The sequence below is a fragment of the Rhineura floridana genome, chromosome 7 (assembly GCF_030035675.1).
Source record: "Rhineura floridana isolate rRhiFlo1 chromosome 7, rRhiFlo1.hap2, whole genome shotgun sequence".
NCBI lineage: Eukaryota > Metazoa > Chordata > Lepidosauria > Squamata > Rhineuridae > Rhineura > Rhineura floridana.
This window is the reverse complement of record NC_084486.1, coordinates 58,623,002-58,648,306: the sequence shown is the minus strand read 5'-3', so window position 1 is coordinate 58,648,306 and position 25,305 is coordinate 58,623,002. Positions and strand designations below refer to the sequence as shown.

The 25,305-nt window shown below is 39.9% G+C and overlaps 1 protein-coding gene across 11 annotated transcripts in view; it reads left to right on the top strand.

Annotated features, from left to right (window-relative positions):
• The window catches only part of PTPRE (protein tyrosine phosphatase receptor type E), a 216,312-nt gene extending 197,455 nt beyond the window's left edge, over positions 1 to 18,857 (top strand). For 7 of the 11 annotated variants that reach the window (XM_061635663.1, XM_061635666.1, XM_061635670.1 and 4 more), the window contains 7 exons: positions 103 to 196; positions 434 to 510; positions 4,420 to 4,554; positions 6,149 to 6,274; positions 6,536 to 6,687; positions 11,556 to 11,691; positions 12,693 to 18,856. In XM_061635663.1, coding sequence (XP_061491647.1) covers positions 103 to 196; positions 434 to 510; positions 4,420 to 4,554; positions 6,149 to 6,274; positions 6,536 to 6,687; positions 11,556 to 11,691; positions 12,693 to 12,767 — 795 coding nt within the window. In that variant the 3' untranslated portion in view covers positions 12,768 to 18,856. Of the gene's footprint in view, positions 1 to 102; positions 197 to 433; positions 511 to 4,419; positions 4,555 to 6,148; positions 6,275 to 6,535; positions 6,688 to 8,579; positions 8,653 to 11,555; positions 11,692 to 12,692 lie in introns of those variants that run through there. The other 4 variants (XM_061635662.1, XM_061635661.1, XM_061635671.1 and 1 more) reach the window with 2 other exon arrangements.
• Positions 18,858 to 25,305: the final 6,448 nt, after the last annotated feature.

Genomic DNA, 25,305 nt, shown 5'->3' with positions numbered 1-25,305 from the left:
AATTTGGATTTCTGTCTGTTAGCCATTTTAGTATTCTGAATTTTGATACAGTGATCTACAAAGTCATAGCCTAATTTTTCAGTAACTCTCTCTTTGCTGTAGAAATTAACAAATGTTCGAATAATGAAAGAAAACATGAGAACTGGTAATCTGCCAGCAAATATGAAGAAAGCCAGAGTTATCCAAATCATCCCATGTAAGATACCATTTTTCATCTTCGTAGAAACTAATATATTTATTCATACAAATTCCCTAGTAGAGTACAGTTATGTTATCTATTCAACAGCAGGTGGCACTGCTAGGCTGAAATACAAAGACATTATATTATAAACTTGATTCTATAAAAGCCTGCAGGTCATAGCTTTATTGTATTATTTACTATAAAATGTTAAGTATTCTAAGAAATCTAATATGCTGTGGGTTTGTATTTTAGATGACTTTAATAGAGTGATTCTTTCAATGAAAAGAGGTCAGGAGTATACAGATTATATCAATGCTTCCTTCATAGATGTAAGTACTTCTCTTTGTGTGAAATATGTTTAGCAGTGATTTTACAAGTCTTTTTAGCAATCACCTTGCTTTGGACTAATAAGCTACAGTGTGTGTGCTTTTATCATTACAGAATGAGCTATGTTAAAAAGTAACTTGAGAATTTTCAAAATGAATCAAATCAGCATCATAAGAAAGTATGGCTTTGTGCTTAAGATATAAACAGAGAGAAGCAAACCTCCTTGCTGTTAGGAGTTGAACTTCAACTGGGAGGATTTTGATTTTGATTTCTTTTCCACTTTCCCCTGTTACTTAAGAGAAAGTGGAAATAGAGATCCCAATTTCTTGGATGAGTTTCAGTTGGTACAGCTTGAGGACGTTGACAAGGTGCTTGGACAGGTTCGTGCAACCGCTTCTGTGCTGGATCCTTGCCCTTCTTGGCTAATAAAAGCTAGCAGGGATGGAACAGCTGGCTGGGCTAGGGAAGTGATTAATGCCTCTCTGCGAGAGGGGGTGGTCCCTGGCTGCCTGAAAGAGGCAGTAGTGAGACCACTCCTGAAGAGACCCTCCCTGGACCCAGAAAATTTTAATAACTATAGGCCGGTAGCAAATGTTCCATTCCTGGGCAAGGTCCTTGAACGAGTGGTGGCAGGCCAGCTCCAGACACTCTTGGATGAGACCAATTATCTGGATCCATTTCAGTAAGGTTTCAAGCCTGGTTTTAGCACGGAAACAGCCTTGGTTGTCCTGTATGATGACTTCTGTCGGAAGAGACGGGGAAGTGTGACTCTGTTGATTCTCCTTGATCTCTCAGCAGCTTTCGATACTATCGACCATGGTATCCTTCTAGGAAGACTGGCTGAGTTGGGAGTGGGAGGGACTGCATTGCGGTGGTTCCGCTCCTACTTTATGGGTCGGCTCCAGAAGGTGGTGCATGTGGAACATTGCTCAGCACCCTGGACTCTCCAGTATGGGGTTCTGCAGGGGTCAATTCTGTCTCCTATACTGTTAAGACATCTACATGAAACCGTTGGGTGTAGTCATCCAGAGCTTTGGAGTGCGTTGCCATCAGTATGCTGATGACAAGCAGCTCTATTTCTCCTTTTCCTCTTCTTCAGGTGAGGCTGTCAATGTGCTGAACCAGTGCCTGGCTGTGACAATTGACTGGATGAGGGCTAATAAACTGAGGCTCAGTCGAGACAAGACTGAGATGCTGCTAGTGGGTGGTTCTTCTCACCAGATGGTGGATGTCCAACCTGTCCTGGATGGGGTTGCACTCCTCCTGAAGGAGCAGGTTCGTAGCTTGGGGGTTCTCCTGGAACCATCTCTGTCACTTGAGGCTCAGGTAGCCTCAGTGGCACAGAATGCCTTCTACCAACTTCGGTTGGTGGCCCAGCTACACTCCTATCTGGACAGGGATAACCTGGCTTCCGTTGTCCATGCTCTGGTAACCTCCAAGTTAGATTACTGCAATACGCTGTACGTATTGGGGCTGCCTTTGAAGATGGTTCGGAAACTGCAGCTTTTGCAGAATGCAGCAGCCAGATTGGTAACAGACACCAGACGGTTTGAACATTCATAACCGATTCTGACCCGCTTGCATTGGCTGCCTGTATGTTTCTGAGCTCGATTCAAGGTGCTGGTTTTAACCTATAAAGCCCTACACAGCTTAGGACCACAATACCTGATTGAACGCATCTCCTGACACAAACCCACCCGTACACTACATTCAACATCCAAGGCCCTCCTCCGGGTGCCTACTCGGAGGGAAGCTGGGAGTCTGGCAACAAGGGAGAGGGCCTTCTCAGTGGTGGCCTCCAAATTGTGGAATGATCTGCCTGACAAGGTGCACCAACACTGTTATCTTTCCAGCACCGGGTCAAGACTTTCCTCTTCTCTCAGGCATTTTAACATGTGTTTTTAAATTGCTTTTTAAAAAATGTGTTTTTAATTTTGTATATTTGTTTTTAATGTTTTTAATTGTTGTAAACCACCCAGAGAGCTTCGGCTATCGGGCGGTATACAAATGAAATAAATAAATAAATCCCCACCTACACTGAAACTTTTTCCTAGCTATCAATTAAGAATTGTCCTCATCTCCACTTTTTCCAAATACAGTTGGATTGCTAAAAAAGAATTTACTCTTTTATGGCCTCAGTGGTAGGGTTCATCTCTATTACACAATGTCATCTTTTTCTCATGATCCTTAGATTTTTTTTTTCATTTTCTCACACTTTAAGACAGTTCAAGGGAGACGCTTAATAATGCAATTAAAGAACTTAGCTCTATTCCCACTGCCTTCCCAGTGCCACCTCATTACATTTTCAGATGCAGGCATAACTTGCTGGATTGCTCGTTTGCTTTCTAAAACATTTGTATTCATTCTCTACTGTAATCTCTATGTGTATACAGGGCCAGCATGAGATTTTTTGCTCCAATATGCATAATTTTACACTTGTTTATATTGAATTGCATTTGCCATTTTTCCGCCCATTCACTCAGTTTGGAGAGGTCTTTTTGGAGCTCTTCGCAATCCCTTTTTGTTTTAACAACCCTGAACAATTTAGTGTCGTCAGCAAACTTGGCCACTTCACTGCTCACTCCTAATTCTAGGTCATTAATGAACAAGTTGAAAAGTACAGGTCCCAATACCGATCCTTGAGGGACTCCACTTTCTACAGCCCTCCTCCCCAATGCTGTCTCTGCTGCCACCATTGTATCGAATCCTTATTCCTGTACTTTGGACCACTTTCTTTTTTCTTTTTGCCGCTGCATCAGAAGCAGCAGTGCTGGGTAGCTCTCCTCCTCCACTCTTCCACACTATGAGACAGGATCAAGGGTGGTCCTTCCTTGGAGTGATGCATTCTGGGTGAGGTAGCCAGAAATGTGCCTTTGTCATCACCATTTTGTTCCAAAACTCTGTATGTTTTGTTTAAACTTAGGTAAAATGTAAGGTCACTGCAAAGCAACTTTACATTTTTACCTAAGTTTAAATGGAACTTTGAGTGGCAAAATGGTGGCAGCACAGCCATTTTCTTTGCCACCTCACTCAGAATTCATTAGTCTGAAGAGAGAGAAAAACGTGGACCTTCCTCAGAGGACGGGAATAGTGGGGAGGAGGAGAGCCGTGCAGAAGTCTTACATGGGTGATAGCAGGAAACTCACCCATGTAAGGCTTCTTTATGGCCCATAGGACTGGCTCAGCAACAGGTGGGCCAGGTGGGACACCAATTCACCATTCCCTCATTAGCCAGCTGTCTGAGATTATTGCCTGAATTCACCTCATGATTGGAAGCCAGTATGATGTAGAGATTAGAGTGCTGGATTTGAACCTGGCTAGGAAACTAGGATTCAAATCTCCACCCAGCCATAAAGGTTACTGGGTGACCTTAGGCCAGTCACTGTCTCTCAGCCTAACCTACTTCCCAGGGTTGTTTTGAGGATAAAATGGAGAACGGGAGAACTGTATGTGCCACTTTGAGCTCCTTGGAAGAAAGGTGGAATATAAATGTAGCGGCTGTAATAATAATAACTATTTTCATTCCCTATTTAATTGTCTATCCTGAACTTGCTTCCCGTACTCTCCCATTGCAAGTAAGAGGGTTCATTATTTAATAACTAGGTGAAAGCCTGGCAGAAGAAATTGTTCCAGAATTTAGCTCCAGGAGCTATTTACCTCCTATCTGATACAATTAACATGTCTCAGTGAACTCCTCGACTAAATCAGTTTAGCCCAAGGGACTAACAACATTTTCCCAGATATGTGGTTTGTTCTGAAACTTAGTTTAATGGCATTGACAGGAGATTTCTGAAAATAATTGTTTGCTCTGATATTTCTAGTTAGCTTAGAATTACTTTTAGATGTGCCAGAATTTAAATATTGAAATTGCCAAGTTATCAAATAACTGTTATGTTTGTGTGTGTGTGAAGGGCTATCGCCAAAAGGATTACTTCATTGCAGCTCAAGGACCTCTTCCTCATACTGTGGAAGACTTCTGGCGAATGGTGTGGGAGTGGAAATGCCACACAATTGTTATGCTTACGGAAGTTCTGGAAAGGGAGCAAGTATGGCAATTTTCTATTTTTAATTTTTTTTTATATTAATAGCATAAAGTAGGATGAGGATGCAAAAAAATTCTTTAATACATTCCAGCCCACTAACAAAGTGATCCATAGAATGATTCACAAGAATGCTTTGATATACCTTAGTAAATCCCTGGAGTATTTGGGAGCAGAGTGCTCTGAAGCCTGGAGACTATGTGGCTGCTGGTGATACTGCTTTGCTCTTCTTTTTTCCTCTTTGTTATTTTTTTATTGCTTTGCTCTTGGCCAGGAGGATTTTCAAAACCTTCTGACTAAGAAGTCATGGTGGTTGCAGTAGCATGACTCTTGAGCTGCACAACGTCAGTTCACACAAAACACTAAGCTGTGGCTTGGTGTAGGTGTGACAAACCTTAGGCCCTCCAGATGTTGCTAAACTACAACTCCCATACCTTCCCATGCATGCTGAGGTTGATGGCAGGTATAGTTCAGCAGCATCTGGAGGGATAAAGATTCCTCACCCTGGTTTAGTGCTATATATATAGATGACCCTCTACAAACCCAAGTGAACCCTCTACAAATCCTGGGAGGACGTTTGCTGAATTAGGTTTAGCTTTCAAAAGTCTCAGCATTATTGCCAAACCAGAGATGCTGGTTTGCAACAAGCAATGTTTAACTAAACAATCCAGCTTTATAATGACAACAAACTAAACATTTCTGTTGTAAATCAGGATCTCTGGTTCATATGTAATGCTGAGATTCTTTGAAAGCAAACCTGAACTCAGCTGCCAAGATGTTATTGCTGAAGCTTTGCTTTGCCCCACCTGGTGAGCTGCTCCTGCATTAAACTATGGTTTAGTTTTATGTGCAAATGCAGGTGCCGTGTCCAACATCAAGATATGCATGGGGTTTGCCAGGGTTTAAACATCCTCAGTACTGAAAATCCAGAAAGTTATCACAGTCCAGGGAGTTACACATAATCTAGTCTCAGGAAATCAGTGGGAATTAAGTGTGCTGAATTGAGTGCTCAGATGTCAGTGGAGCTTAATAGTGCTTACTTAGCTTTCTCTAGACTGCACTCAGTGTCAGCAACTGCATGATGGCAAGGTCTGTATATTCAGTGAAGCATCAAACTATTTGTTAACTTAAAGAGGGGATAGAATGGGTTTTACAGTGATATCCATTTCAAGCATTGCTAAAGTCACTGCTAGACGTCACAAAATCAACCCAAATTATTATATGATACATAAAATATTTTTATATGACTATTACTTTTAGTAATACTATTAGTTTTTTATTTCCATTTCAAAATACACAAGTCTTGAATATCAAGCATATGGTCATATAACATCAATTATACATAGAAAATAGACATCAAATAGAACACAACATGTAGAGCTTCCTGGATTTTTCTTCTTCTTCTCACTACACTGATACAGTTGGCTTAAGTGGTTATTCTGTATGATAAATGATGTGCAATTTTGGGGGTAAGAATAAGACTGAAACTAGTTATTTTTAATGGTTTTGATGAACCATTGCTGTAGCTGCATGAATAGATAACAAAGAAGTTCTGAAGGCAGCATTTATTCCTTTCTCGCCCCTCCCCCCCATGTTACAGGAAAAATGTTTTCAGTATTGGCCATCGGAGGGTTCTGTTACTTATGGAGAGATTACCATTGAGATAAGGAGTGACTCACTTGCTGATGCCATAAGCATAAGGGACTTTCTGATTACACATAATCAGGTATTATGGATAATTTGTAAAATATGTTTCTGTTCACTGTAGTTTTCTGAACTTCAGGATTGCTTGAAGACAACTTACGCATAATTTAAGCTCAATTTACATGCCTTATTAAAATAACCTTGCCTTATATACATCACATTATATACGTTTATGTTGACTATACATGGAATTGGCTCTGTAGAAACATGGTTGACCTCTAGTATTTTATTCCATTCTTGCAACTGCATTAAATATGAGGTTTTCTTCCTTTTGAATGATCAGGAGAAGCTTGGCAGAGTTGTCCGACAGTTTCATTTTCATGGATGGCCTGAAATTGGAATTCCTGCTGAAGGAAAAGGAATGATTGACCTCATTGCAGCTGTGCAAAAACAGCAACAGCAGACAGGAAACCATCCCATTACAGTGCACTGCAGGTAAATAGTTTTGTATTTTATTTTGTCCTGTGCTCCTTTCTATTTGAGATTTCTATCCTGTCCACTAATATTTTCATGACAGTTTAGAAAATTTAAAAACACAATAAAATACATTTAAAACATACAAATAAAAGATATACAAAAATAAGCTAATAACAGAAAAGACAATAGCACAATTATAAAAACAAACCCATCCAAGATAAAACAGCTTGACTAAAAGGTGTGAAAACTTTAGAGGTCTATGTCTTATACCAAATGACATCAGGGCAGGCACCAGGTAAGTCTCCTTGGAGAGAGCATTCTACAATTGGGGCACCACCACTAAGAAGGCCCTTTGCCTGGAACCTACCCCATACCTTGAATGGCAGCAGAACCTAGAGAAGGGCTCCTGATGAGGTTCTTAAGTATATAAACAGGTGCATATGGGGACATGCAATCCTTCAGGTATCCTGGTCACAAGTTAGGAAGGGCTTTAAATTCCTAAACCAGCACAATGAAATAGATCAGGTGCTATTCCTGTTGACAGAGTACCAGCATGATATGATTGCAATGCCCAGTCCCAGTCAGCAACATAGTGGCTGCATTCTGAACAATTTACTTTAGTCTAATCTGAAGATTAACATAGAATGGACAACTTTGGCCAAATATTCTGATAATAGAAACAGGGCATTTGTTAGTAAGGCTGTGATTTTTATTACCTGGAGGTAATAAATCAATGATGGGGAACCTCTGGGCCATGGGCTTATTTATTTATTTATTTAAAATATTTGTATCCCACCTTTCTACCCCACAGTGGGACACTCAGGGCGGCTTACAATAAAATCACACACATACATAATAAAATTATACAGAATAAAAACACAAGATAAAACAGTAAGTTAAAATACATAAAATACAATTATTTAAAATACATAAAATACAATAAGCATATAAATCTATGGTGCGGCCGCATTTGGAATACTGTGTGCAGTTCTGGTCGCCTCATCTCAAAAAGGATATTATAGAGTTGGAAAAGGTTCAGAAGAGGGCAACCAGAATGATCAAGGGGATGGAGCGACTCCCTTACGAGGAAAGGTTGCAGCATTTGGGGCTTTTTAGTTTAGAGAAAAGGCGGGTCAGAGGAGACATGATAGAAGTGTATAAAATTATGCATGGCATTGAGAGGGTGGATAGAGAAAGGTTCTTCTCCCTCTCTCATAATACTAGAACTCGTGGACATTCAAAGAAGCTGAATGTTGGAAGATTCAGGACAGACAAAAGGAAGTACTTCTTTACTCAGCGCATAGTTAAACTATGGAATTTGCTCCCACAAGATGCAGTAATGGCCACCAGCTTGAATGGCTTTAAAAGAAGATTAGACAAATTCATGGAGGACAGGGCTATCAATGGCTACTAGCCATGATGGCTGTGCTCTGCCACCCTAGTCAGAGGCAGCATGCTTCTGAAAACCAGTTGCCGGAAGCGTCAGGAGGGGAGAGTGTTCTTGCACTCGGGTCCTGCTTGCGGGCTTCCCCCAGGCACCTGGTTGGCCACTGTGAGAACAGGATGCTGGACTAGATGGGCCACTGGCCTGATCCAGCAGGCTCTTCTTATGTTCTTATGTTCTTAAACAGAGAAACCTACATGTATATATATGAGTACATAAATGGAGAAACAATAGTAAAAACCACCAGATAAAAATTAAAAAAGAAAAATTAAAAATAGAAAACATAGAAACAGTGTCAGACTCACCCATCAGACCCTCTCAAAGGCTCTCTAGAATAAGAGTTTCCGGAAAACCATCAGGGAGGGAGCAGAACGGGCTTCTGGAGGCAGTGAATTCCAAAGCCTACGAGCCACAACTGAAAAGGCGCTCTCTTGTATGGCTGTCAGTCTGACATCTTTAATTACAGGCACGCAGAGGAGACCAGAGGCAGATGATCTTAAATCCAGAGCAGGAGCATATGGGCGCAAGCAGTCCTTCAGGTACACTGGTCCAAGACCGTTTAGGGCTTTAAAGGTCAAAACCAGCACTTTGAATTGGGCCCAGAAACAAATTGGGAGCAGTGGAGTCGGTAAAGCACAGGGGTAATATGCTCCCTGCGCTGTGCTCCAGTTAGTCAGATCAATAAATGCCATATACAGGCCCAAGGTTTGAGTAAACCAAGGTGAATTACGGGCCTTTCCTGGTGGGAGAGGGCGCTTTGGGGCAGTAGTGTCCACTGCCCGGGATATCTCCATATTCCAGAGATTGACCAGGGCTTCGGCAGTATCACCAGCCATGCGGGGAACATCCCCCAGAGCATTCAGGAAACCATCAGGATCCATAAGTCTACGGGGGCAGACCATCTTAATTTGCCCTTCACCCCTGCAGAGGATACCAGGGGCACAAAGTCTAAACCTGATCAGGTGGTGATCTGTCCATGACAATGGAGTCATTAAAAACCCCTCCACCCTCAGATCACCATCTTCCTGTCCCAAACAAAACACAAGATCAAGCGTGTGCCCTGCCACGTGCGTTGGTCCAGATGATATTAGAGACAGCCCCATAGTTGTCATCGCAGCCATGAAGTCCTGGGCTGGACCTATGAGTCTGACCTCAGCATGCATGTTGAAATCACCCAGAACAATCAGCCTGGGAAATCTCATCACCAACACCGAGACCAGCTCCACCAGCACAGGGAGTGAAGCTGTTGGGCAGTGGGGTGGCCGGTACACCAACAGAGTCCCCACTCTGTGTCCTGGACCCAACGCCAGGCACACACTCTCAAAACCAGAGGTGTTAGGAACAGGGTACCTGACAGGGGAGATGGATTCCCTGCAGAGAATTGCGACTCCACCTCCTGCCCCCTGGATCTAGGCTGCTGGAATACCACAAAACCTGGTGGGCAGAGCTGGGAAAGTCCCACTCTGCTCTGGTCACTTAGCCAGGTTTTGGTAATACAAACAATTAGTTAGGTTTGCCTGGCCTCTGGATTTCGCCCACAAGGCCATTTTGGGCAAACCACACTCACCTATCAATCACCTGACATATGATGTCAGGTATGGAGATCTGTTACTTCCAATCTAAGCACCAAGTGTCTGTCAAAATGATCTGCAGAGGATGGACCAGTTCTGGATCCAGCTGAATCCAGACATTTTTCTAGAAACACTGTGTTCATAATTTTGAAACCCTGTTTTATCAGTCTTGTGTTCTGTCACCCCCTTGCATTTGCTGGGGGGAGATGTTCTTTTATGATGAATTCAAATAAGCAATTAAGTTTAACACAAGCTGTGCTAAGTAGGTGGATTTATTAGTTACTTAGCATAATAAGCAAAACAATTACACAATACATAAACATGACTTCAGAACAGACATACAATACAACCTGAGCTCAGCTACAGGTGAGACTCTCTTCCCTAGTTCTTAGCTTTAGCAGATGTTAAGTACACACACTTCTTCCTGCCCAGTTTTTAATCCATCAGTTGATGGAATAATGTTGGAGTCTTCCTTTCCTGTCTGTGTCCTGCTGCCCTTATATAGCTCAATAACAAGATGAGTCACACATCTCCCAGCTGACCACCTGTACACGTTCCATCCTCAGGATAGGCAGCTGGCCATATGAGTCACCTCTTTCCCAAGCTTGACCACATCAGAAAGCCACCAAGACAGTGCGACCAGCTGGATGTCTGGCACTGCCCAGTAGCCCCCACTTCTCTCTTATGGCATTCTGTGGCATACTTCATTCTTACACAAAACTGCTCCTACTTTCTAGCACATAAAGCAGTTTCAGACCCAAAATAGGCTCAGATAGGTCATCAAAGAGAGAAATTGCTAGATTCCACATACTCTCGATACAATATGATTTCTCTTGATGATATACTTGTTAGCTAGAACAATTCAGACATATTGCCAAACTAGTCTATATGTTGTTTGTTTAGAAATAGCATGCTGTAAATATTTAGGCACATAACGTGATTGTAAACTTGGCTGGTTGAAAAAAATAGATAAGGCCAATATGTGATGCCAAACTATGGAAGTAGAACCTCAAATCCTTCAGCGTCTATGGGCACCACTGGAGAATAAACTCAAAATCAGTCCCCAAATGAGGATCCAACAAGCTGCCAAGTGCAGCAGCTACTCATGATTTATTGAGGTGTAGCATTAAGTACAGGATCAGACTCCTACCTCCACATGCTCTTCTGAGGCAGTACAATCACAGCTTCTCAGTTGCTGCATCACAGGAACCCTTTTTCCCAGGCATTAGGGTTTGGGTACAGAAATGTCCAGGGGCTCTGCTGCTTATCCCTGCTTAAAAAATCCTGAGGATACCCCAGATGGCCAGGCGCTCCCAAATCCTTGTCCAAGAGGGGTGGGGAACAGTAGAGGCCTTCACTCGGAGCTTCCTGTAAATGGGAGGGCCTTTGGTGGGGCCAAGAGACAGGAAGTCACTTTCTAACTGCCCTGTATCCAATCGTTTCATATGAGCTATTTAAGCTTCTGAACCTCAAGAGGTCTTCATTATGCCCTGGTGGTAGCAGGGCTGCCATGCCCTACTTCTGCCTCTACTGGCTGAGTAGCAGCAGTCTTGGTTCCTAGAAGGGTTGACTGGAGCTGCCTTAAAGGGACAGTCACAGCAAAAGCTGTTCTATCCAAGGTGATCCCTGGCAGATCTTCCCAGAGTTTACATTTCAAGAAAGTTTGTCTTAGTTGTAAAAAGAAAAATCCTCCACAGTCAATAAAACTAAATTCCATTACCTGTATGAAAATGTTTAAATTAAGTAATTCTGCATAATTCTGCTTCTGCCAATCCTTGGGAAAAACAAAGGAAGGGAATCAATTCAGGGTTTATTTTTACTGCATTGTATATGGATTTTGTTAAAAGCAAAGAAATATGTTTGTCTTGTAGTGCTGGAGCTGGAAGAACAGGTACATTCATAGCACTCAGCAATATTCTGGAACGAGTCAAAGCTGAGGGACTTTTAGATGTATTTCAAGCTGTGAAGAGTTTACGATTGCAAAGACCACATATGGTTCAAACACTGGTAAGTTATTTGAACCACAAAAATAATAGTCAAAAGGATAATAGGTTATTGATATTTGAGTCAAGCACCACAACAGAAAATTCAGGTGTTTTACAAACACATGCAGTGCCAGTGCCCAATCCTGTTCTCCCAATACTGGGAGCTAACCCTGCTTCCAGAGTTATACCAGAACAACTTTTGAAACTGCTGAATTAGCCTCTAGGCCAGCCTTTCCCAAATAGTGGGCCACCAGATGTTGTTGGACCACAATTTCCATCAGCCTCAGCCAGCATTGCCAGTGGTCAGGAAAGATGGGAATTGTGGTCCAACAACATCTGGTGGCCCACTAGTTGGGAAAGGCTGCTCTAGGCAGTACCATAGGGTGTCTTAGAGAGGATTCAGTCAGGCCCCTGAATTGGTATTAGCAAGGGCAAGCTCCAAATATTATTATCCCCCTTTGCAGTCTAGGAATGGCACTAAGGGTGGCCTCCCAGTACATTAGGGGCAAATTCATCATAGCTTACCATTTGCACTGTGCTTGCCTCTCACAGTTGTTGGTTTTTTAAAATACTATTGCTAGTACTAAAAAAAAAAACCTCTAGATTTTATATGTATTCTAAAGCAGAATTTGGATTTCATGCTTCAGAAGTTAGTAGTTTTAACTTTCTTTTGAAGTTTTTTTTTTCTAGAAGGCAGGATACTAGCTTATTTAAATGAAAAAAATGGGAAACTTCTTGATTTACTAGTGACAGCTGATAGAATTATTATTTTAAATTGTGCCTTTGGGTTCGGTGTTTTCTAAAAGTGTTAGAACTGTCCACCTCTCATTCAAACTCTGCTTCTTCAGTGAACCAACTGTTGTTTTGTTATATTTGAAAAATAATTGTGCTGTCGTCTGCAACAAAAGTGTTGTGACTGGATTAGAAATTTAAATGTGATGGTGCTATATTGTTAGTTAAACTTAAGTGGAATTATAATTCAGAGAGATTTTCATCAGAGTAAATATATTCTTGTTTTTTCAGGAACAGTATGAATTCTGCTACAAAGTGGTACAAGATTTCATTGATATATTTTCTGATTATGCTAATTTTAAGTGAAAATTCCTGCCTTATTTTTTATTTAATCATTTGTACAGATATTTGTAAATCATGTTAATTTATTTCTATTGTTTTTTAAAAAACTCTAAATGTACATATTACCATGTTAGTTTTGCTCAGAATGTTTCCTTAGATGTATAAATTACTAAGACTTTCACTCTGATCCACAAGAGCATGCACCAAAGTCTCAAAAACGTTAAGAACCTTCCAATCAGCTGTTTGATTCCAAACTCTCACTTTCTCTCCAAAACAGCTGACTGGTAAAATTATAATTATTTTGAAAGGCTCCACATGTGCAGCTCTGACACATAAAAGAGAGGAGCTGCATATACAGAACGCTTTTCTATGTGGGTGTCCCTGTCCAGCTGGAATATACAAAGCCTGTCTCTAATGCTCCAACCTGGATCAAGGTGATTTTAAAAGTTTTGCATAACAGATGGCCATGTACAATATATCACAGTATACATCATTATAAATATAGGGCACAATCCAGCCTATGTTAGGCATATTTAAGACCCACTGGTTTCAGTGGAGGGTATTCATCTTTATGCTTAATATTTCCCATTGAATTTGATGAGATGTGGATTCCAGTTAATGGTCTGGGAGCACCTAATCCTGCAGCATTCTGAAGCTCAGCATACATGGATCTGATCAGTCCCTTGGATGAGAGACCAGTGGGACTTGCACATGGAAGAGCGCAAAATAAATATTTTAAAAACATATAAATGGGACATTAAAAATGCTCAATTTTGGCTGGATCATACCTTTATTTTGCCTAAACACCTGTGAAATTATGGCTTTGTATTTTTAACTAACATATGACTTATAAAATAGCCCCTAATGTTTTTAAAGCAAAGGAAAAAAGTAAAAGTAGAGCCAACTTCACATTCTTATCAACACATATTTGTTTACTTGGATTAAGTTCCATACAATGATCATAATCTACTAGGACACTCTGTGCACACCCCATTGAAATGAGGGTGGGCTGCCCAAGAACATATACATCTGCTTGTGCAAGCTGCATTCATGACAATAATGTTTGCACAGAACGTTCTGGTTTTTTGTTGCAGTGTTTTGATGTTTTTATTTTCATTAGCACTTGCTCCACGTATAAACCTACTAATATTAATATGAATTGTGAAAGACACTATTTGAGGTGTGCTAGAAAGATCTGTAAGTATAAAAATTAACTTTCAACACCGAGGTTATACCTATTTGCTTTTTGGGTATTTTTTGCATTCTCACAGTTAAGCACAACACTTTTAGTGTATTATATAAAATGGTACATGTATCCTCCACAAGCAACAGTATGAGATTTGAACTTTAGCTATATAAAAAGTATAATAATTTTTTAATGACAAGATTATCTAGATTTTAATTGCAAGCTGTCACAGTGCAAATACAAATACTGAGTTTGTTAAATTCAGTTAAATAGTCTTAAAAGAGCATCTTATTTTATTCTAATGTAATTTTTAAAGTAGTAACATAAAGTAACATATTTAATATAAGTGAATTTATCACTATTTATCAATATTTTGAAACTAATTTTGTATTTTGAAAAGTAAGAAGTTTTGTTCCTGCTGTCACAAATATATAAAGAAAAAATTATCTTCAATTTAAAACAATGTAGCTGAAGTTGGTTGTGACTGAGTACCACTGAAAGCAATGGGACTTAAAATTAGTAGTGGCAAATATGTTCCATTGGTATCAATGGAGCATAATCATTAACCTAATCAGGACTAATATATGAGAATAGCATTTACTGAGGTGAAAGACATTTACTTCCAAGTAATGTCCTTGAGACCATGGTGTTAGCATTCATTCAAATACACACATAAATATACTTGTGTTCCCTTTATGTCAGTAGTACGTAAGGGGAATTAATGATGTCCTGGACTATGTCCCTATGAATGTTTAACACCAAAGTGCATACAGGCCCCCTATATGAACTGCAGTTTCTTTATTTTCCAACTTACTGTGTATTATAAGTACACAGAACAGACCCCACAGAAGTCAATGAAGAAGGCTTTGCTGACCAGGAGCTTCATGTATATGTAGTAGTGCTCACAGAACTTGAGATTAGGCTGCTAGTGTGCAACAAATCATGACTGTTAGAGCACAAAACCTATTTCATTTTGATCAGACTTGCATAGTGGGTTGCATCCTAGAGGTTTTATTTTAATAGGCACAATAACTTTTCAACAAAAAACAACCCAAAAGATCTTACCATTTTTTTAAAAAAAGATTTAAATAAGATAAAATCATCTTGGTTCAAGCAAGGGACGGGGGAGAATTATATATATATGAAAATATTGCCATCTGAACAGAACTAATTTGGGAGACAAATGACAAAACACAGTACATTTTATAACTTCCCCCCATCTTTTAGAAGATATACATAAAAGAGCACAAGTACTAAAAGAATAATTTATCTATAAATATCTAATATGCAACAGTTCTGGCTTCCTCAGATTTCTGAATACAAAAAAGAGCCTTATTGACAGCTATGTAGACTGTAACCTGGTCACTAACCTTCAGCTCCTGCACTATTTTATTCTATGATCATTTTAATACAGTGTCTGGAAGAAAAGGTAGATGCAGAGGAGTACAAGGTGTCTGTATCAATCTTTTACTTGTTGACTTTTAATTGAAAATAGTTCAGGTTAAAGTTTATAAGCACACTGTTTTTAAAGTACTGCCATTTATTGCTTGTGTCTTCCTAGTAATGCACTTCTGTAAATCTGTAAATATATGTACAGTTGTTATGCACTTAATAGAATTTATTGTAAAATGTGATTGATGTTAAGCTCTCTAACCCCAAAAACCAAACACCTTAATTTGATTGAGTTAAATGTAAAAGGAGCTTTCTATCATAGTAAGTTTTGAAATCCAAAATGCCTATGAGGAATGAACAGTCCAATATGCAGTGGACCCAAACCTGTGAACCCACTAAAAGATGAAGATAGGACTTTTTAAGCAACAGTTTCCACAAGCTACTTTGGAAGTAGCTTCTAGCAGCCTTATGAACGTTGGAAGCTTTCTAATACATAATTGTAGAAATTGCTATTGATTTATTTTTAAAGGTAGGCATGGCAGAACAATATTCATATTATTCCCAATATCTCTTGTTTTGTTACAACAGAGACATGTTCTAGTCCTGCAAAAGGATGAACTGATACTGAGTTTTTGAACTCCAAAAATTAGGAATGCTTTAGGCATTTTGGTGTCTTTAGTGAATATGTTCCCCTCAATTTTCTTGGCTTCATGTCTAATGGCCCCTTCACACTTACCAAGCTGAATAAGCATCTTTACCTAACACAAAATGGTCTTTTCAGTCACCAATTCAGGCTGCAATCCAATACATGTCTACTCAAAAATAAGCTCCATTAGGTTCAATGGGCCTTACTTCCAGGTAACTGTGTATTGGATTGCAGCCTTAGTCTCCCTCTTCTAATCTTATCTCTCACTTCCTAAACTGTCAGTAAATCCAGAGTACCATAGCTCACTGCTGCTTACGCACACTGATGCTTCAGCATCTGACCCATGGCACTAGAATTCCTTGCTTCCTTTAGTATCAGGTCCAGTAGCCTCCTTGATGTCTAATAAGCAACCATAGCTATGACTGTAAGACTTACTTAAGAGAAAGCATTGCACTTGATCATTTTAAAATTACCCAAGCAAAAACATATTTCCAGATGTAGAGAAAAATACTGCCCTGGTAGAAGTAAGCAATTATTAGATAATATCACTCTTCTACTAGTTCTGCTACATGTAGCAAGACTTGCCACATGTGAGAACAAAAATCCAGCCAAATCAGTTTATATCACAACTAATCCATTTTATGAGGTTTGTGAATTGCAATCTTAGGAAGTGTTTTTCACTTTAGGTGTTCAAACAAGACTGCGATACTTTGTACAATGGTGTAACAAACATGTTTAAGGGTTTTCACACTTAAATTTTTTACATTGCATGAGATTGCATTAATAAATGCCAAATAGCGATTAGAAATTTATATGTTCTGATCTGCATTACTAGTCACTATGTGACTCAGTTTATTGTCTTGCGTGACAGTGGACACTGATTGCCAAAGCTCTTAAGTACATGCTTAACTTGGAAACAGTGCCCAAGTAGTAATATTTATTTCAAAGTGTGTTTCTAGAAACCCCTGGTTTTTTTATCAATTTATCAGGGATTCAACAATAGCCCTATTAGCACCTTAACACCCCCACGTGATTAGAATTTTGTGAGGGGAGAGCAGGGGGATGTCAACTCACCTCACACCCATTCATCATGTTCCTGTTCCCTCCCCCTCTGCATCAGAAAGCCTTCTTTAGTCATGTAGATCCTTTTGTGATCTTTATGCATGATCAGGGGCCTAAATCATGTGGAGAGCTAACACTAACACAGCAGGCTCCTCATTCCAGGCCTGTGTCCTCCAGTGCATGGAGGGAGCAGGGCCAGCAAGTTCTTGTCAGCTCTCCTATTGTCACATGCGCCTTTTAATGCCATAATAGGGCTAATGAAAAGATTAAGAACTGTGACTAAGCTGACCAAAAGATATCTTCTCTTCTTTACTGATATTTTCCTGCAGTGTATAGGCACAGGGGAATATTGGATGTGCAGGAGAATGTTGGTTGCAGGCCTGGCATCAGATTGGCAAAGTCGGGCAGGGGTCCCTCTAATGCCTTGTATTTGCAAAAATGTTTCTTGGGTGCACACATGCATGCAAATACGTATGCACATGGATGCAGTTTTGTTGGGAGAGGAAGGCTCTGGTCATAGCCTGGCTATTAGCTGTTTGACCAGTCAGCAGCTGGGTGCTTCCTTTCTAGACTGGCTGGCTCGCTTCCCTGAATCCCCTTTATCACAGGTTTTGTGAGGTCCATAATCAGCTACAACATTCAGGATTAACTCTTGGCACTGTTGTAGAGATTGAGAAAGCCTAAGCTCAGAGTCTGCCCTGCTCACTGAGATCTCTTGATGTTTCCAGTAGTAAACAATACAGCAGGCAGATCAGGCTCTGATCTCCCTCAACTCCTTTGCTGTTTTAGAGCCAGCCTATCCATGCACCCCATCTAGCCAGCCAGCCTTCTGTATGGAACTTAGGAGCAAAACAAGATATCGGAGGAAGGCCTGCTCAGATATTCAGAAGAATGCATGAGACTGAAACTGCAGGAGTGCATGCACCATCCCTGCCTCCAGCATCCCCACATGTGCTGTCCCCATCACCTCCTCTCAAGGTTTGAGCACATATATCTACAGAGATACTCTGTCCCTGCAGATCTTTGTGCTCACAAGGTTGGGAGTGGCACACAGGGTGTTACTGGGGGGAGGGCCAGCAGTATGTCCCTGTCCCTATATAGTCTGAACTCTCGTTTTCAGTGCAAGACTTGTGTCTCTTTTTCTTGTATCTGCTGTGTGTGTATCTGCATGTGTCTGTGTGTTTACTGCTGCCCTTGCATACGGTCTACAGAATCCTGGAAACAGCACCAGGACTGTGGCACATACTTGCTCTGTATAGGGGCCAGCTAGTCTCACTATACATATTTTACAGTGCTACAAAAGACACTCCACAATCCTCTGCAATGCACCTTGGTTCCTTGGCAGACAACTCAATGTGGAAAGCACTTCTTGATGCCAGCAAATTTTGAAATCTTGTAATACGTATATACTTAATGGCTTGGATTAATCAGGCCCAAAAGAAGAATGCCTACTGTATTGATAAGTGTTTTCAAAAGGACTTTTATTAATTGGTTTTTAAAAGAATCTGAACGCCTTTGTTTCCAGCATTTTAAAATGGTTTCATTTGGCAGGATCGTTTTAAATGTTTCTATGGAATCTTTTCTGCATATGCAAAACTGTATTTATGTCAAGATCTTTATAATGTATGTATGTATGATACAGTGATATTTTCTTTTATTACATTTATAATTTGATCTTGCTGTATTTATAATGCCAGTGAATGTTGCTGAATTATTTGTATATGCAAATTCCAAGATCTAATAATTCTGATGCAAGAACAAGGCTTCATTTTTATTTTCAGGCTGTATTTTTTTCTTTAAATCTCTTAATATCATTCCTCTGCTATTTGCTCATTTAAACTAAATACATCAGTATTGCAAAGGGCATAAAATTCCATACTTAAATTACTTCCTAGAACTTTTAAAACTCTGGCTGTTTGACTCAGTACACCGTTCTGACAAAAAATAGAGTTAAACATCAATCATACATGTAACATTAATTTGCAATGGCAATTTATCTTCTCATCCAGAATACACTTATTCTAAGTAATCTGAATAAAAGCAATCATTCTTGGTTGTTCCAATGGATTATACAAAAGTAAATTTAATCTTCATGAGCAGCGTATTTAGTTCTACTTGAAGTACTGGACTGGCAGGTATTATAGACCTTGTCTTCCCATGCACCAGAATAAAGTTGGAAGAGTTGGTCTAGACTGTAGGGGCGAGAGCAAGTAGCCTAGTTGGGACAAAGTGCATTTTTGTGATTGGTGGGGTGGAGGAGGGGACACATCATATTTTCCCACGTTAGAGATTTCAGACAGAGAAATAATGTTATGTTCACATTAACACTCTAAAATATATTTCCTCTGAAGTAAGTTCTCAAGGAGTCCAGCAGTGTGAGGAGGGCCAAGTTACATGTCTGCCTCTGCTGCATTGTTCCACTTCAGACTGCAAATAGGTGATCACATTTTCTAATAGTTCCCTATGCACAAAACTCCCTTATGAAGAGAAAACTAGCACAACAAGAAACAAACTGTGCTGGAACTTTTCTTCCTAATAGTTTTTACTTGTAGGGTGTTTTTACTTAGTGAAGCGTTCAAAACAGGTGTTTCCATGCGTAGTTTGAAATGGCAGAGTCCTTTCTCCTTCCTCACTTTGCTTTATGTTTAGATCATGTCCTAGTTTGCTTTAATCACAGCTCCTGATAGAGTGGAGTGCTCTCTTGTTTCATTCAAAGGCACACGCTCCTTATCTAAGCTATGTAGTCAATACTGTATCCTTAATAGATACAGTAGAACATATTTTACAGTGGAACATAAAAACTGGACAAATAGATATATTTTTAGATATTTGGGCTACTGACGTTTTGCTCCTCAATCCTCTCCTATGTCTCTGCAAAACCATGTAAAAACCACCCTGGTGTTTTTCTGTATCAATTGTTCATGCATGTCCTGCCTTGAAGCAATCCAAAAAGTGTAAGTACTAATGTTCTTTTGAGTAACACCTTCTACATGTCATCATGTATGTTTTGTCAATGTTGAGCTCCCTGACCCACCCACCACCCTCAGTTTTTCATTGTGAAACTGAATCCTATTGTCAAATATCCGTGGAGAGCTGCTTCTCGCATGACTTCAACTCTTCTAGACCCGTTTTTAACAGAGCAATCCTAACCTCCAATTCACAATGCTGGAGGGGGTTAGGATGCAGCAGAGGTTTCCCTCTACTGAGGCTCCACCAGCAGGGGGCCTCTGCTAGTGCTGAGGTCCCCCTACAGCCACCAAAAGCCTCGTGTTTTTCAAGTCAGACTGTTAAATTTTTAATTATTGTGGATGATTTTTTTTAAAGATATCCTATTTCATTTATCAAACAATATATAATTGCATCATGTCTCACATGACTGAAATCCTGCTCTGCCATCACAGTGGGAAAACTACCTGTGCATTTCCATGAGCAAGTTTTGTTTGTTGCAGCTTCTGGTTTATATGCCTTCCTATAAGTCATGGTAACCTTAATTCCATATATAATGGAGACTTATGAGTATGACTGCAAGGTATGCCAGTGCTTAGAAACTGCAGAAAATGCTGCCAATCTATTTGGATCCTGTTTGAGATATTTTTAGCAGCCTGATTTAGAATTTTGAACATTGCTAGGTTTTTGGATACCCTAGTCTAGCAGACATTATTCACTTTACCAGAACTCATATGTAAGCAAAAAACAGTGCTGCTTTAATATAAGTGAACTGTGCACAGATTGGGTCACACTGCAGATGTAAACAGCAGCTGGCTGGCTACTTGAATGTAACTCCGTAAGTCGACCCATTCATATAAAATGGCTGTACTTGCATGTGTCAGTTTGGCCTTAGATGACAGTAAACTCTTCGTTCTGTCCTAAGAACTGAAAAGGTGCCTTGAGATGTTCCTGTTTCCTGTATGGAGACTTCTAGATCAACAATATCTAACAAGCTCATAAGTGTTTGAAGTGCAATGTAAGCCCACTAGGTATGTCCCAGTGCTGGTGACTAATCTATATTAATAGTTCATGCATTCCCTTAAGTTGTGTACCCTGTCTAAATCCTGTTAAGGCTCTCTGTTGGAATTCAAAGACAAGTGCAAACACTTATTAGGCACCTGTGAGAGAAATCTGTTCTGGGTATTCAATCATACTATAATTCATGCAAATCCTTATTTAAGTAAACAGGAGGATACTAAACTGTGCCATGTAGGTCACTACTATTTTCACAGCTTACAAATGAAAAAAAGAACAAGGATGGCATTATTCATCTTTTAAATATAAATGGAATAAAAGTGTGACATAAGTGATTCATTATGCTCATCCAACAGTTACAGTTTATTTACAATATGAATTATATGTGGAAATGAGTACAATCTTTAATTAGTCAGTTGGTATTTAAAATATTGATATTGGCATGGTAGATTAAAGTTAATAGAATTCTCTTAAATGGGAATTTGTCAGTAAAAATCCTAATTTATCTGGGAATGTTCAAACAAAGCTGCTTACCTGGAAGTAAGGTCTCTTGAAGTCGATGGGACTTATTTCTAAGTAAACCTGAATAGAATTGTGAAGCTTATTTTCACCTTATGCATGGAATGATTGTTGTAATTCACAAGATATTTTAGAGCATTCTTTTGGCAATTTTTATGCACCATGCATAGACTTTAACAATTTACTTTCATGTAACTTTACTTGTTACTTACAAAACCACATCATACAGATTTTTTTTGCCAGGGTGGTGGTAGATAGAGTCTGCAAACCATGTATATCTACAGCATGCAAATATGCAATTAATAGCCATATTTTGTTATGCAAAACTCCCTAATGACTATAAAATGTGAATGGGGAACATTATGCATCGAATACTCAAAAGTGTATGCCTATGGTACTTCCACAAACTGAAAGAGCTAACATTTAGTACACATATAGGCTGTGATATCCTGATTAGAAAAGTCTAAAACTATTTTTCCCACACTGAAGAACTAAATTTTGTTAGCCATAACCCAAAACATCCAGATCATTACAAAAGTCAGAGGGAACATTCTTGCATCCTGGGCATAAAACTGGAAATCTGAAAATGACTTTGGAGATAGGATTGGAACCACTGTAAAACAGTGCCTCCAATACCTATCTCACTAAGTTGGCCCAGAAGGATACCATGATCAATGGTATCAAAAGCCACCCACAGATCAAGTAAGAGTAACAGGGTTGCATTCCCCCTGTCCTCCCGAAAAAGGTCATCCATCAGGGCGACCAAGGCTGATTCAGTCCCATAACCAGGCCTGAACCCAGACTGGAATGGGTCAAGATAATCTGTTTCATCTAAGAGTACTTGCAATTGCTGCACCACAACCCTCTCAATCACCTGCCCTAAGAAGGGAGTATTTGTTACCGGTTGGTAATTGTTGCAGACCAATGGGTCCAGGGTGGGCTTTTTCAGGAGTGGTCAGATCACTGCCTCTTTCAGGGCTGCTGGAACTACTCCCTCCGAAAGGATGCATTGACCACACCCTGGATCCACTCAGTCACACCCCCTCGGCAAGCTTTACTAAGCCAAGAAGGGCAAGGGTCAAGAGGACACATTGCTGGCCGCATCATCACAAGTACCTTGTCTACATCATCAGGCCCCAGATACTATAGGAGGCTGGGCCCAATAACCTACAGGATGTTGGGCCCAATGTCCTGTAGGACCCTGCAGAGTTGCGTAGCAGAACGGAGAGTATTGAGCGAGCTTATGTGTGTGTTTGAATCTTTGCTAAGATTCTACCTTCCCTGCAAATTAGTCAGATAGAGGCGTTAAGCTTTAAAATAAATAACTACTATATTCTGGAAGTACATGTTTGATAGGAAAGAGTCCTATATCTAGCTAACTAGCTAAGCTGGAGCAGCGAGCACTGCGCCCAATACTCGCCCTCATGCTGGTGGAGAGGGAGGGACAAAGGAAAGATGTCTGCTCCCCTCTCGAGAGAAAGAAGACTGGGAAGGAGGGAAGGAACTGGGATCAACATCCTCTGCATATCAGTCTAGCAGGAAGGAAGAGACAGCAGGAGATCAAAGGACAGGTATAGCCTAGCAACCAAGAGGTCTCCCCTCTAGCTACCCTTTTTAACCCCATGCAGCCACAAGTTGGAGTTGAACCTCGTACATTCCAACAGATACCTTGTGACCTAGACTGTATAATTTTATTTGATGCTGCAGTGGCAGACTTCATTATGGCATTTGTGGTCTGTTTTCTGAACATCCTCTGACTTTGATAAATGTGTCATTAAATAAAATCCACTATTAAAAGTAATATTCTAGATTATATCTGATCTAATAAAACACCAAACTCTTGTGGGAGGAGGGCAGTTGAAAGAAAATAAACATCAACAATGTGTTACCATTTTTTACATCAAATAAGAACACTTGATGTTTTGGATTTCTGTTTCCCCGGGAAATTTGCTACACTGTGCACTTTTATTGTTTAAAAGAAAGATGGATGAATTACTTGAAAGGAGTTTAAATTGAAATTAGTATGAACTTTTTATAAAACATTCATAAATGTATGCAAGAACACTACGACTGAGCATGGATCAAAACTTTTGTATTTCTAACTTACAAACAGAAATTTCAAAATATTTTGGGTGTAGTTTTTATAAAATAGTTAATGATAAACCATACCTTCCTTAAATATTACTATATAAATTATACTTGCTAGATATTCAGAATGAAAAAGTTACGTTAGTGACTATCCTTAACTGGAAAAAATGTCCCTTGTGTAGACTCCCCTACTCAAAAATGTTAACACAGGTTGTTGACATTATACAGAACTCATAACAAAATAAGATCAGAGCAAAGCCCATCTAGACCAACATCCTATTTTCACAGCAGCCAATCAGAAATGGTTTGATATGGAAATCCCTTGAGCAGAGCATGAGCACGAGCACAACAGCACTCTTCCCACTTGTGTTCTCCAGAAACTGATAGAGGCATACCATCTCCAACGAATAGTACGCAGTCATCAGAGCTAGTAGCCATCGATAGTTCATACTCCATCAAATTGATGGCCATTACTTGCAAAATTTTCTGAATGAAGCCTTCTTGTTTCCAATAATTTTCTTGCCTCTGCTTGTTAACCATGCTGGCATCTTCTTGGCCTTGGTGGTAAATCTCCTGAGAAGCTTAAGTTCACTTCTCTCCAACATATGCAACTCATCATACTGGTAAAAATTAATCAGTGTGTGCTAAAGGCCTGCTTTCTATATTTGTTTCAAGTGTGGTAAAACTATAGTGAGGTTATTTTGCAACATTATTTCTGCATAAAAGTCTCTTTTGAGTGTACACCTATGTGGTGAATCCTGGCATGCAGCTCATTCTGGAGATCACCTAAAACGTGAAGGTATAATTCAGGTAATTTTAACTGTATGGCTGGATTGAGTTCTTCCTATTGTCAAATCAGATATCATTCTATGGCATCCTTGATAGCACCTTTCTAAGGTGCACCTTCCAAAAACGTAGAAAAGTCTGTCAAGATAAGGTTGTCAAGCATTTATTACACTCTTGCCCATGACACAATGAAAACTTCAGCATAGTGTACCTGTACCTGAGATTGTGATATGCTATGTTATGTTTTAAAAATCTCAATATGGAATATGGAATACCAGCTGCAGGGAGGCTGGACAATGAAATATGAATTACACCAACTGCCTGTGGCATTTCTAGATACAAGTCTCATGACAGTCAATGGTACTGAACATTGCTGAGACTAGAACAGTTCTAAGGGATCTGCATCTTTTTTTTTCTTTCAGCATTGCAAACACATGGATCTAGCTCCTCTACAAAGTAATTATTCAAACAGGAATCTCAGGTGCAAAGCAGAAAGGTTTTTTTTAGTAGTCTTCTGATAGGTAGAGAATGATGCAAACTTGCTCAGAAAACGTTAGTAACCTAAATTTTAGATGAAGAACCCTAAAAATAGCTACCTTCCTGAATGACCATAGAGATGGGTGAGTTCCAAGAAGCTCTCCTTGGACTGGCTCAGGAATTTTCCAGTTTTGCCCCCCCAAAAAACCATGGCTGCTGCTAACCAAACCCCTCAAACACATCTTTCCTTTTCATGGCAGATGTAATCTGGCTAGAATGGTATATAAACAATAAAAGACAAGGGTAAGGCTATCCATACCTTGTTCCTCACTCCCACTCTTTCCATGGATGGGTTCCTCGTTGCTCATCTTCTGTGCCAACTGGCCTGTGTGTGCTGTTGTTTAATGCCAGATTGGTACACAGTAAGACCACACATCCATGAA